The 13,348-nt window shown below is 39.6% G+C and overlaps 1 protein-coding gene across 6 annotated transcripts in view; it reads left to right on the top strand.

Annotated features, from left to right (window-relative positions):
* Positions 1-13,348, top strand: part of KANSL1 (KAT8 regulatory NSL complex subunit 1) — a 187,607-nt gene that overhangs the window by 156,934 nt on the left and 17,325 nt on the right. For all 6 annotated transcript variants that reach the window (XM_057536031.1, XM_057536028.1, XM_007175818.3 and 3 more), the window contains one exon: positions 12,340-12,511. In XM_057536031.1, the coding sequence (XP_057392014.1) occupies positions 12,340-12,511 (172 nt within the window). The remainder of the gene's footprint in view (positions 1-12,339; positions 12,512-13,348) is intronic.

Here is a 13,348-nt window from a genome sequence, read left to right as displayed (position 1 = left end):
TAAAGAGGTGATTTAAATCCATTTATATTAACTCTGATTACTATCATGTTTGGAATCAGTAATTTCTCTTAATTTTTTTTTAATCCTTGCCTTTTCTTTGCCTTGTTTTTATGCCTTTCTGCTGTCTATTGGGTTAGTTGAAAGTTCTTCTCATCTCTGTCTGCTTTGGGAACAGTAGGACTTTAGAATGCCTCTTTTTAAAACTCCAGCCTTGGGACTTCCTTGGTGATGAAGTGGTTAAGAATCTGCCTGCCAGTGTAGGGGACACGGGTTCAATCCCTGGTCCAGAAAGATCCCACATACTGCGGAACAGCTAAGCCCGTGCGCCACGACTACTGAAGCCCGCACGCCCTAGAACCTGCGCACTACAGCTACTGAGCCAACGCGCCTAGAGCCTGTGCTCTGCAGCAAGAGGAGCCACCCCAATGAGAAGCCCGCACACCACACTGAAGAGTAGCCCCCGCTCTCCGCAACTAGAGAAAGCTCGCGTGCAGCAATGAAGACCAGCAAGCCATAAATAAATAAATAAATAAATTTAAAAAAACTAAATTAAAAAGTAAAACTCCAGTCTTTCCTACCCATTATCTATAATTTATTTTTATTATTTTAGTTACCTTGTTTTTAAATCCCTCCCAAATTAGCCATTTTTAGGTTTATACTTATTTACATTTACTAATACTTTTGCCATTCCTGTTCAGTGTTGCTTCTTGCATCCCACTCAATTCTTGCTGAATACATTTAGTAGCCTTCTAACAATGGTATAAGTTGTAAAGTCTTTATAAATTAAAAACATACAGAATTACATTTATGTGTGAAATGTGTATTTGTGAATACACACACAGTTATATATTGCCTTTATTCTTGAATGATGACTTAACTGCATGTAAATTTATATTTAGCACTTTGAAGATAATTTCATTGCCTTCCAATATTTATTGTTGTTGAAAATTCTGATGTCAGTTTAAGTGTCATTTCTTTATAGATTATCTGTATCTTCTCTCTGGTAACTTAAATCTTTACCCCAGCCCCTTACTTCTGGTTTTGTTTTTATGTTTCACAATATCAAGGGACATAGTTAGATGTATGAATTAGTTTTTAGCCACTAGGTCTTGGTGTGCACCCTCATTCTGAGAGTTCTTGTTCGTCTTGAATTTTGAAAATTTTCTAGTCATTATTTCTTCCAATTTTTTATTCTCTTTTTAAATATAGAATGTCGATTGTTGTTGATCTTCTCATTCTCTCTTCCATATTGCTTCCTTTCTTTTTATACTTTGCAATTTCATCTCTCTCTTCCTATGCTTTATTTCATGTAGTCTTCTCTGACTGTTCCTCCTCTTTATCAGTTTTTTCTCCAGCTGTGTTTAGTTTATTGGTAAACCTGTCAATTGGGTTTTTTATTTCAATGTGTACTTTTTTTTTCAGAATTTGTTACTTTTAGAAACATCCTCTTTTTTTTCATCCTGTTCCTGTTTCATAACATATATTCCTGCCATTATCACTATGAAAAATTTTAGTATACTTATTTTAAAGTTGTTTTCTAATTGTTCTATTTCTAGCTTGCCCAGGGCCACTTCTTCCCATTTTTGCATGTACTGACTGCCTCATAACAGTCTGTGTTCTTGTATGATTTACAGTATCTTTCATGGTGAGCTCATCTGGGTCCAGGGTGAGGGAGGCATGCTTTCTTTAGGAGTCTTGTGATCCCTGGACTGTGAAAGTGTCCTTAAAGCACAGTTTTCCATTAGCTTCTGAAGAGACTTCAGGAATCTAGGTGAATTTGGAATGGCAAATCCTTAGCTTAAGGTCCCTGCATATAAACAGGTAGTATGAATTTGGACCTCTTACATGAACGTGGATCAGGAGTGGGCTTTCACTTTCTCCCCGTTGGCTTTTTCCACAAAAGTCCTGGAGTAGGTGTTAAACTTCCTTGCCACTTCGCTGGCTGGTTGACCAAGACCAGCCTTGGCTTTGCATTCTTTTTCTGCTTCTTGCATCTTGCAGTTTCTTTTTTTAATTAATTAATGGCTGCGTTGGGTCTTTGTTGCTGCGCGCGGGCTTTCTCTAGTTGCCGTGAGCAGGGGCTACTCTTCCTTGCGGTGCGCAGGCTTCTCATTGCGGTGGCTTCTCTTGTTGCGGAGCACGGGCTCTAGGTGCATGGGCCTCAGTAGTTGTAGCACGCAGGCTCAGTAGTTGTGGCTCACGGGCTCTAGAGCATAGGCTCAGTAGTTGTGGTGCATGGGCTTAGTTGCTCCACGGCATTTGTGATCTTCCCGGACCAGGGCTCAAACCCGTGTCCCCTACATTGGCAGGCTGATTCCCAAACGCTGTGCCACCAGGGAAGCCCGCATCTTGCAATTTCTTACTCCTGATTCAGGCCTTTGGCAGAGTGATCATGTCTGTGGACTCCTCAGAAGAGTTTTTTGTTTTGTTTTGTTTTTGTTTTTTTAATTTTTGGCTGCATTGGGTCCTCGTTGTGCGCGAGCTTTCTCTAGTTGCAGCGAGCAGGGGCTACTCTTCGTTGCGGTGTGTGGGCTTCTCATTGCGGCAGCTTCTTGTTGCGGAGCATGGGCTCTAGGTGCGCGGGCTTCGGTAGTTGTGGCACAGAGGCTCAGTAGTTGTGGCTTGCGGGCTCTAGGGCACAGGCTCAGTAGTTGTGGCTCATGGGCTTAGTTGCTCCGCGGCATGTGGGGTCTTCCTGCACCAGGGATCAAACCTGTGTCCCCTGTGTTGGCAAGTGGATTCTTAACCACCAGGGAAGTCCCACATTTTTTTTTTTTCCACATTTTTTTAATGCATAAAAGACATTGGATTATAGGGGAACCTAAGTATGTTGAAACAGTTGTTAAAATATAAACTTGTGGTATATTAATTGCTTTATTAATGCACTAAATAACAAGATTTAGCAGCAGGTATAGTAACTGTCGTGATTTCAAAGTAGTGATGAGCTCTTAGATAATTTGAAATATCTGCCACCAGTGTAATGTGATGGGTGAATCAATTTGGAGAGCACTTCATGCCATATATGCTCCAGTCAGAGATTCATAAAAGACATTAAAGACTTAAAAGCCATTTGTTTAAAAGAAAATCTTTTGTTTCCCCAACTTATTTGACAAGGAAACCTTGGTAAAGTAATACTGATTAAGCATGCTCATGAATTACTATGATTCCAAGAGAAGCATTTCAGAACATCTGCTTCCTGCTCTGTAATCTCTTTGTAGGTGATGTTTGGACACTTGGCAATACTGATATTTAAATTTTATAATGAAAGCTTTAACCATCAACGTTTTCCATTTCTTAAAATCTCATTCTAAAATTACGAGTAGATGAAGTAGATGTTTTTAAGTATGCCAAAGTAAATATAAAATACAGAAACTTTATTTGCAACATTGATTTACTGATCCCATTTTGTTTTCAAACATAGTCTAAATAAGTTTATAGGAAAATAAACTAATAAAAGGTCAGTCAGGGACGTCCCTGGCAGTCCAGTGATTAAGACTCTGTGCTCCCAGTGCAGGGGGCATGGGTTCAATCCCTGGTCAGGGAACTAAGATCCCGCATGCTGCACGGTGCAGCCAAAAAAATAGTAATAATAAAATAAAACAAGTTAAAAAAAAAGGTCAGTCAAATGATTGTACATTTTCTTTCATTATCTGATGTACTTGCATTGATTGTTTTAATTGCTGTGCACATACACTTGATTTTTATGTTGCATATACATACTTCTTAATATCAGTGTACTCGGCATTTTAGATGCCACATAAGAAGTGATGCCATGGTTTGCTTAACCATTCCACAGTTCATTTTTTACTATTATATACCAAGTGAGCCATGAGTGTTTTGGCACAAATTTTAAAATCTCTACCTTTTTCATTATCATCTTAGACAAGTTCCTTGGGGGTCTACTTTCCAAGAAATATTTACCAAAGTAAAAGAATCTACTGTTGTTACCAGTTCTGCATTTTGCAGGTTTAGGCTATTTTAAGATTGAATCAGGTAGTACCATCTTCAGTATTGTTGGTGGTTTTTGCCACTGGTAATGCTTTTGACTTTAACAGTGATTCCTACAGTTATCAGAGACTTCCCTGTTCAGATTACCCAGACTCCATAAATGATTTTTAAAGTTTGTTTGAATCAAGATCCAGATAAAGTCCATACATTCCAGTAAGTCTTTTAAGTCTCATTTTATAGGCTTCCCCTTTATTTTTTTCCTTGCAATTTAAACAGGTTTATGATGTGCTTGGATGTTGTTTTCTTTGTGTTTTCATTTGGCTTGGGTTTTGCAGTTTCTTAAATCTGTGGATTAGTGTCTTTAATCATTTTTAGCACAAACTGAACCATTATTTCTTCAAACATTGCCCTTGCCGCATTCTTTGTCTTCTCCTTATGGACCTCTGATTACAAGTATGTTGGATTTGATCACTGTGCATGTGCATTCTGTTCTGTATTTCCCTGTTATTTTTTTCCTCTGTTCCTTAATTAATCTATCTACCAGTTCTCTTATCCACACTTCTGGTGTGTCTAGTAACGATGCCAAATTCGTTTTGAGTCAATGTTGGATATTATATATTTAAAAGATTTTCGCACCTCTGATGCTCTCTTTCCCGGGAGCAGATTTACCTTCCCCTGCTAGGCATATAGAACGGGAGCTGAAAACATGACTGCAGTTAGGCACTGAGCTGAGTTGCAGCTAGGTTATAGTTTTGTTTGTTTGTTTGTTTGTTTTAACATCTTTATTGGAGTATAATTGCTTTACAATGGTGTGTTAGTTTCTGCTTTATAACAAAGTGAATCAGCTATACATATACATATGTCCCCATATCTCCTCCCTCTTGCATCTCCCTCTCACCCTCCCTATCCCACCCCTCTAGGTGGTCACAAAGCACTGAGCTGATGTCCCTGTGCTATGCGGCAGCTTCCCACTAGCTATCTATTTTACATTTGGTAGTATATATAAGTCCATGCCACACTCTCACTTCGTCCCAGCTTCCCCTTCCCCTGGGTTACAGTTTTGATAAGGCTTTGTTTCTCTCTGGTCCATTCTTAGGGCATAGCCTTGTTTCTTACTCCCATTTCCAGATGAGAGCCTGATTTGATGACCAGTGCCCTTCCCCCTCATGTATCCTGAACTCTAATTGTAGTCTCCTCATCAAAGTGAGCCTGCCAAAATCTCTCTACTTCCCAGAGGCTTTCTGCTTAGCTTCTTAGCCTCCTGCCCATCACAGCTTCAGAATTTTCCAAATGCCTTGGGAGCAGGAGTATCTGACACGTGTCATACTTAGTTTCCTGTCCTTCCTTTTCACTGGGAATTTGGCTCTTCAGCTCTCTAAAGTTGTCCCTTCAGCCCTACAAAATCATCAGACTCTGCTCATTTCTCTGTCCCCAGAAGTGACCCTCTACCAAGACACCAAATTTTAAGCATCACTCAAAATCACCCATTGTCCACAGGAAGAAGTAGCTCCACACTTTATGGTTCTACGCTCTCTGAAATCTTGACTCCTTGATATTGTCATTGTTTTAGCATTTCTCTTGTATCTTAAAGTTGAGTTTGCTTTTTTTTTTAAATCTGGCCTTTCTAGTTCTCAGTTAAGAATGTTGGTTTGCTATAAACTATGCATCATACCCCTTTTCCTTGCAATTTATTTGTTGAGAAAACTGGGTTATTCCATTTATTTATCCAGTGGCTTACATTTTTCTGATTATATCCCTGTGGTGTAACTTTCTCGCCTCTTGGCACATCTAACAATGTTTTTTTGGATGTTGGGCATTTAATTTTACGTGATTGAAGCATAGGGATTGTATTATCTTCCTTTAAAGAGGCTTTGTTGTGTTGGCAGGTAAGTTACTTGAGGTTCAGTTTTTCCTTTACTAGGGAGGGTGTAGAGTAGCCTACTTTAACTCCACTAGTAAATCAGGATCTTCTGGGGTCTTTTTTGAATGCTCTGTGCCACTTGGCTGGTCACAATGGAGAAGTCTCCCTGCTTGTGTGAGCTCGGGGAACTGTTCAGTTCGTAGCTCCTTCGTTGTTCTTTGCCTGACCTGGTGGAGTTTCACCCTGTACATGGGCTTCTTAGTATTCAGCCAACACTCAAGGAAATCTCATGAAGATTTCTGGAGCTCTTTTTCTGTATGGCGTCCTCTTCTCAAGAAGTCTGCCTCATAATTACCAGTCACCTGAGCCTCTGTACTTAAGTCTCTGGGAGTGTGTTTCCTCAACTCAGTGAAACCATCACGCTCTGCTTAGAATCCCTCACCTGCTGTGCAGTCTGCAGTGTGCCTGCAGGCAGAAAGCCAAGGTAATCACAGGCCACCTCATTTGTTTCTGTCTTAAGCTGTGTGTTGTCCAGTTTTCTAGTTTACGGCTAAAGGATAAATATGATCATTCTATAAGAGAAAAATTCCCTTTTATACTATTGGTTTACCCTTAAGTACGGTTTGTGCAGAAAGAAGCATGATTCGTGTTATTTCCTTTTATCTACCAATTTTCAAACAATAAGTTGATTTCCTGCCATCTTCCAAGGGCAATCAATAAAGTCTTTGTGGAGGGGGGGGGTGTGTATGATTATGAAGTCATCAATTTAAACATATTTGAGTTATTCAAGCCATTGAAATTCTTTTCTATGCTCAAATTGTCAATTTTGATTAGTGGAAGCCTCTTCACGCTTGCTGTTGAGTTCTTTTGACTGCAGTAGTCTTGAGACCTTTCTTCTCTCTCACCATTAATATTTAATGGGAGCCTGTGCGTTGAATTTTACTAGGAGGGATAACCATAATTTGAGCCGCATGGTTCTCAATGATTTTTTTTTTATAGTGAATGTGTAGCACATAGGAGTGTTATGTATCAATATTATCCCTGTTACAAAGCATTATCCCAACACAAGTTCTGTGGTCCTAAATTGTTTCTATAATTTTTACTGTAATAAAACTGTAAATATTCTATAGATTTTATTTTTATTTATTATTATTTTTAAATTATTTTTATTTATTTATTTATTTATGGCTGTGTTGGGTCTTCGTTTCTGTGCGAGGGCTTTCTCTAGTTGCGGCAAGTGAGGGCCACTCTTCATCGTGGTGCGCGGGCCTCTCACTATCGCGGTCTCTCTTGTTGCGGAGCACAGGCTCCAGACGCGCAGGCTCAGTAATTGTGGCTCACGGGCCTAGTTGCTCCGCGGCATATGGGATCTTCCCAGACCGGGGCTTGAACCCGTGTGCCCTGCATTGGCAGGCAGATTCCCAACCACTGCGCCACCAGGGAAGCCCCCTCAATGATTTTTGACCTGCCTGCCCACCCCCAAGAAACATTTGACAATGTAGTCATTTTTGGTTGTCACAGAAGGTGGGGAGGAAGGTGTTACTTGCACCATGAGTAGAGAGGTCAGGGAAGCTGCTACTTATTTACAGTGCACAGGACATCTCCTCCCAACAAAAAATTATCCAGCTCAAAGTGTCAGTAGTGCTGTTGTTGAGAAACCTTGACATATACTAATTTAGCTAGCACTTGTGTAGTGTTTTAATAGTTTGAGAAATCATATTACATTTCCCACAATCCCATGAAATTGGCATTATTGATCCTTTAATAACAGATGAGTAAATTTGAGGAGGTCATACAACTAACAGGAAACTAGAATTTGATATCAATGGTCTTTATGGTTGATGTCTTTTTTTTTTCTCCCCCCATTATAAATGAAGACAGTGTGCTTTGTATGACTACAAAAATAACAGAGAGTTGAGACCAGACACTGTTCTAAGTGATAGTTATTCTCAAAACCGCCTTATCAGATAAGCAGCTGTTATTATGGATGAAGCCATTACTTAACTTGTCTAAGGTTATACAGCTAGTAAGCAGCAGAGTTAGGTCCCAAACCCAGACAGCCTGGCCCCGTTGCCCACACTTTTAACTACTGTATGTTGCCACACAGTTTTCCTTTTACAGTTTAAACGTAATGTTTGTTTTATCTTTAAATCTTTAATACCTTTGGAATTTATTTTGATGGGAAGTAGGAATCCACCTTCTTCCCACCCCCCAGACCTTGATTTCCCTGATTCATTTATTGGAAAAGTCATCTCCCCCTGACCCTTTTTTTTAGTTAATTCATTTAGAAATATTGCCTGTGTTAAAAATTAAATTGTCATGTTGTACATATTGGTCTATTTTTTCTTTTTGTTTAATTAATTTTTCTGCTCCTTAACCAGTAGCATATTTTTTAAAATTACTATAACTTTTAAAACGTGGTAGGGCAAATCACTCCCGTCTACCTTTGCTTATCAGAAAATTTCTGGGAACTTTTCCCCTTGGCATTTATTCTTCCAGTTTGTAGTTTGTTTAAATTACATTTGCCTCTTCTCTCTTCTGTACCAAAAACCTACTGAGTTTAAGATTATAGATTAATTTGTAGAATATTAATAATAGCTTTAAGCTTTGTGCTTAAAATTTCTAGTTAAACTTATTCCAGTATTTTTTTTATTGTTGTTATAGCCAAGAATAGACTCTTTTGTCACTTGTATGTTTCTAAATAAAAGTTATTTTTAGGAAGATGACACTTGAGAAAAACACCTGAGGTGAGGGAATGACCATGGAGCTAATAGAAGAGCCAAGTGCAGGGGCCTGTGATCCGGAAGTTTGCCTGTCATTTTGGGGAAGGAACAAGGAAGTCAGAGGAACTGGTAGCGTGAGCTAGGAGAGAAGCAGGAAATGAAGTCAGGGAGGGGATAGAAGTGACAGGTGGTATAGGGCTTTGTGTGTACCAGTGCAAGAACTTTGACTTTTATTCCTCATGAGATGAGGAGCCATTGGAAGGCTTTGAGCAGAGGACTGGCATGGTCTGACTGAGGTTGTAAAACAAGATTACACCAACTACTGTGTCAAATAACTGGAAGGAGGGACAAGCAGGAAGACCAGTTCGGAGGCTATTTAAGAAACGCGTATGAGAAAAGATAGTGACTGCAGTTGAGATGGTATGAAGTGGTCAGATCCTGGATACATTTAGAAGGTGGAGACGATAGGATTTCATGATTGGTTTTGGGGTATGATAAAGGAGTTTAGGATGAGTCCAAGGATTTAAGATTGAGCAACTGGAAGTTGGGAAGAGTTAGGAGCTCAGTGTTAACTCACTAACTCTGAATGCCTGTTAAGACATCTAAGTGGAGATGTTGAATGGGCAGTGTGAAATTGTATTACTTTATGTCCTAATACCCGAATACTTTTGATATCCAAGAATAAATCCCACTTGCTCATGGTAGGTTGTTTTTATTTTTTTGTGGTTTTTAAAATAAATAAATAAATAAATACATGTGTATAATTTGGCGTCTTATTTCTGTGTGTGTATATTTAAAGTTGCCCAAACTGTCCTTCAAAAAAATTCCCCAAATTTATCTCTTAATAAATTAAGATACTTTTGTATACGTCTAGGTTCTATTAACACTTCACAGTTTTTCATTCAAAAGTAAGATTGGTGTGTAAGTATGTGTGCACATACTTTTTATCAGGTTTTAAGTCAATTCTGTTTTTCTAAGAGGACTATAGAAATCTAATTTCTTTATGCCAGCACCAGCCATTTTAATTGAATAGAAATGATCTGTTCTTCAATGTTTTTAAAGACTTCACTGAGGACACAAGACTAGTCTCACCCCCTACCTTTATTTAAGGCATGTGTATTGTATTCTCTGATTAGATTGAATATAAAAATATGTAACATTTAAACATTATAGAAATGCATAATGTGGAAAATGAAAGCTCTCCTTAATCTCCTCCCCGCCATCATAACCACGTCAGTGGTTTCTTGCACGTTCCTCTATCCTCCTTCTCTCTGCATCTCTCTACATGTTAGTGTTTTATTTGGATAACATTATTATGTCAAGACTATTTATTTTTATTTTAACTTGGCTGTGTGTATGTGTCTACACTATTGTATCCTGTATCCAGTTTATCAATTAACTAGTGCTTTTTTGAGGAGTTCTTATATGTTTGCATTTTTTCCTTTTTCTCTTTATTAGGCCAGTCTTACAGTTTATCTAATTAATTGCTGTGTTCCTATCTAACCCATTCTCTTTTTTTTAAAAGATTGATTGATTGATTGATTGCTATGTTGGGTCTTCGTTTCTGTGCTAGGGCTTTTTCTAGTTGCGGCAAGCGGGGGCCACTCTTCATCGCGGTGCGCGGGCCTCTCACTATCGTGGCCTCTCTTGTTGCGGAGCACAGGCTCCAGACGCACAGGCTCAGTAGTTGTGGCTCACGGGCCTAGTTGCTCCGCGGCATGTGGGATCTTCCCAGACCAGGGTGCGAACCCGTGTCCCCTGCATTAGCAGGCAGATTCTCAACCACTGCGCCACCAGGGAAGCCGTCTAACCCATTCTTGAGGTGGGTTTGGGAAGGGGGGAAAGAAAAACTCCCAAAGAGCAGTTCTTAAATTTGCTGTTTCTAGCACATATTTTTTCTTTTGGTAATTTCAGCTTTTATTTTAATCCTTCTCTTAGTTTGTTCATCTTGCCATATCGTTTTTACTCTACATCCAGTCTATAAAATGGAATGCTGTGCATTGCCCACTTGGAGAGCTAGTTGATGTCATGGGTTAGTTTATGAGGAGAAAATATACCTCCCTTTTAAGATCTCTTATTCTGATTTTTATATGTTTTTCTAATCTTGTCAGTGTTTAAAGTTCTGGTGCCATTTTTGGATTCTAATTTCCTAAATCCTCCCATTCATCTCCTGCGCAGTCTGTGGTTTTTGTCCCTGCCAGCGTAGGCCCCTCTCTCTCTCTGCCTCAAAATGTTATCTCCCCCAGAAAGCCAGCCCTGGTTAAATAGGTTGCAAGAGGTAGTTTTTCCCAAAACAGTCCCAGTTAATGTCTACACAGAAGTGTGTGTTTAGTTGGTATAATTTCCTTTCAAAGCCATCTACAATTGCAGCTTATTAGAATTCTTTCACTTTAGCGTAAGTTGCCCAGTCTAACCTTCACAGGGCCTTCTTTGAATGCCACCCATCTATGTCGCTGCAAGGAGGAGGCAGTTGGGGAATGTTGATAAAGACCGCATTGTTCTCATATTTATCTTTCTTCTGTGCGTGTCTGTGAAGGCAAACAGCTTTCAAGAGTTGGGTGTGCTGAAACTAAATGCACCTCTCGCAGTTGTTACAGAGTTTTGATGCTACCCTTTTGTCTTTATTATGATACTACCCTTGCTTCTAGCATCCCTTGTCATAGTGTCATTCCACAGACAAGTCCCTTCTTCTAGGACTGCATGCTACCCAGATGACTTTTTTGTGGTCATGATTTGGCAAATGCCAAACTTGTTCATCCTAACACAAGAACCCTAGGGATCCTGCATTCAGCATGACCTGAAGTTTTCTCCTCAAAGCACAAAATCATAAAAATCCCATTTTTTTTTTTAATAATTAAATCTTTTGAAGACTTAGATTATTTTTGACTGTGGACTTAGCTGGAGAGGTTATTTCTTATCCTGCCCACATGTATACAAAGGAAGTTTAATGGAAATGATTTCTATCCCATTGGAATTAATCTAACACAAAGACTATGGATATGAACACTCACCATCCCAAATTCATTTTCATTACTTAAGTATGAGCTTTATAACAGTAGATTTTTAGGCTAGGTTAAAGAGTAGCTAAAGAGTCCACGGAAATTTGCCATGTTGTTTCAGGCCACCTGGAAGTCTTTTTATAGCAGGAAATGCGAAAAGAACAGGAGAGGTATGGTTGGTTGTTCATTAGTATGGCTCTTAGGTGGATGAAGTTGCTGAAGAGGGCAAAGTCATGTTTCACCCAGAAATCCGGAGCCAGCTCTTCACCTTAGCCGATGGTGGAAAACCATCAAGCTGGTAGAAACATACAGGTTTTGTAAAGTGTTCTTGGTAAGCACCTAAGGGCTTCACGTAACTTGATATCTTCATTGGAGAAGAAGCAGGTTTACTTAATTACTTTGAAGGTTAGTGTGTTGGAGAAATGGAAATCTTTTAACAAACTGATCAAACTTTTTGTTAGCGGTGTCATATATGTAGAGAGGGCCTTTTTTTTTTTTTTTTTTTAAGCTTGCAGGTCACTTTTATTTCTGATTTTATTGAGGTATAATGGACATACAACATTATATAGTTTCAGGTGTACAACATAATGATTTTTTGTTTGTTTCCGGCCGCGCTACGCGGCATGCGGGATCTTAGTTCCCCGACCAGGGATCGGACCCGCGCCCCCCTGCATTGGAAGTGCGGCGTCTTAACCACTGGACTGCCAGGGAAGTCCCTAGAGAGGGCCTTTTGAATCTTTGGGATACTGAATGGGGAGCTGGGTTTTTATCAGACACTGAACTGTCAGTTTCGTCTGGCTTTTCACAGGTTCACCGGAACAGCACGGTGCGCTCTGGCTGTGACGTGAACCCCTCCTGTGCACTGTGCGGCTCAGGCAGTGCCAGCTCCACGCCTCCAGAAATCCACTATGAAGCCCCTCTGTTGGAACGCCTTTCCCAGTTGGATTCCTGTGTTCACCCGGTTCTAGCATTTCCAGATGGTAAGAAAGTCTACATAATATAAAGTCTAATACGTGAGACTTAAAGGGTTCAAAGTGAAAGAAAGTCGGCCAAGATTCTGGTACAACCCCCAGGTACTGTCAAGGTATTGCTGTCAACAAAGGTCTTCTCTTAGAATTTTGCAAATAGATCTCCCAGACGGGAATGTGCCACTAAAACATTGCAGCTTGCTAAGAGAGAAATTCCCCGAACACTTCAGGTGGTGAGGCTAGGACAGTTGCCTCCAGCCACAACGCTTGGAGCCTGGTCTGTTATACAGAGTCTGTCTTAAAAAATGTATTATCTGTGTGTGCCATGATGTAAAACGGCATGGGCAGCGCTGCGAAGTTGATCTACCTGATAAGCCTCCGTGTCTGCCAGCTTTCCTTTTCCACCTGCCTTTTCATAATTGCTTTTCTCCCACTACATGAAAGTCATTCCTCTTACCCATATTGAGTCTTGCTGTGGGTCTTTCCCCCCAGAGTATAAAAACCTTAGGCAGTAGGGACACCAAAGGAACCATTTCAGAATTCATGGCTCCTGAAGAAGAATCCTGTGGGAATTAAGCAAAAGAAAGTTTTGAATAAAAAATTATGAAGACGGGGTACATTATTTTTTTGTATATAACTTATGGCAAGATTCTCTGCCTTTTCTGTCACCTTAGAATAAATATTTAGAGAATTAATAACTTACACCTGAAACTAACATATTGCACGTCAACTGTACAGTATTTAAGTTTTAAAAAGAGAGAGAATTAACAACTGAAATTAGATTTTACTGTGACTGTAGTGTGAATAAGTAGGTGTAAAAGATTTTTTTTAGTTAAGGTAAATATTATA

The sequence above is a fragment of the Balaenoptera acutorostrata genome, chromosome 20 (genome assembly GCF_949987535.1).
Source record: "Balaenoptera acutorostrata chromosome 20, mBalAcu1.1, whole genome shotgun sequence".
NCBI lineage: Eukaryota > Metazoa > Chordata > Mammalia > Artiodactyla > Balaenopteridae > Balaenoptera > Balaenoptera acutorostrata.
This window is presented reverse-complemented; position numbering and strand designations above follow the sequence as displayed.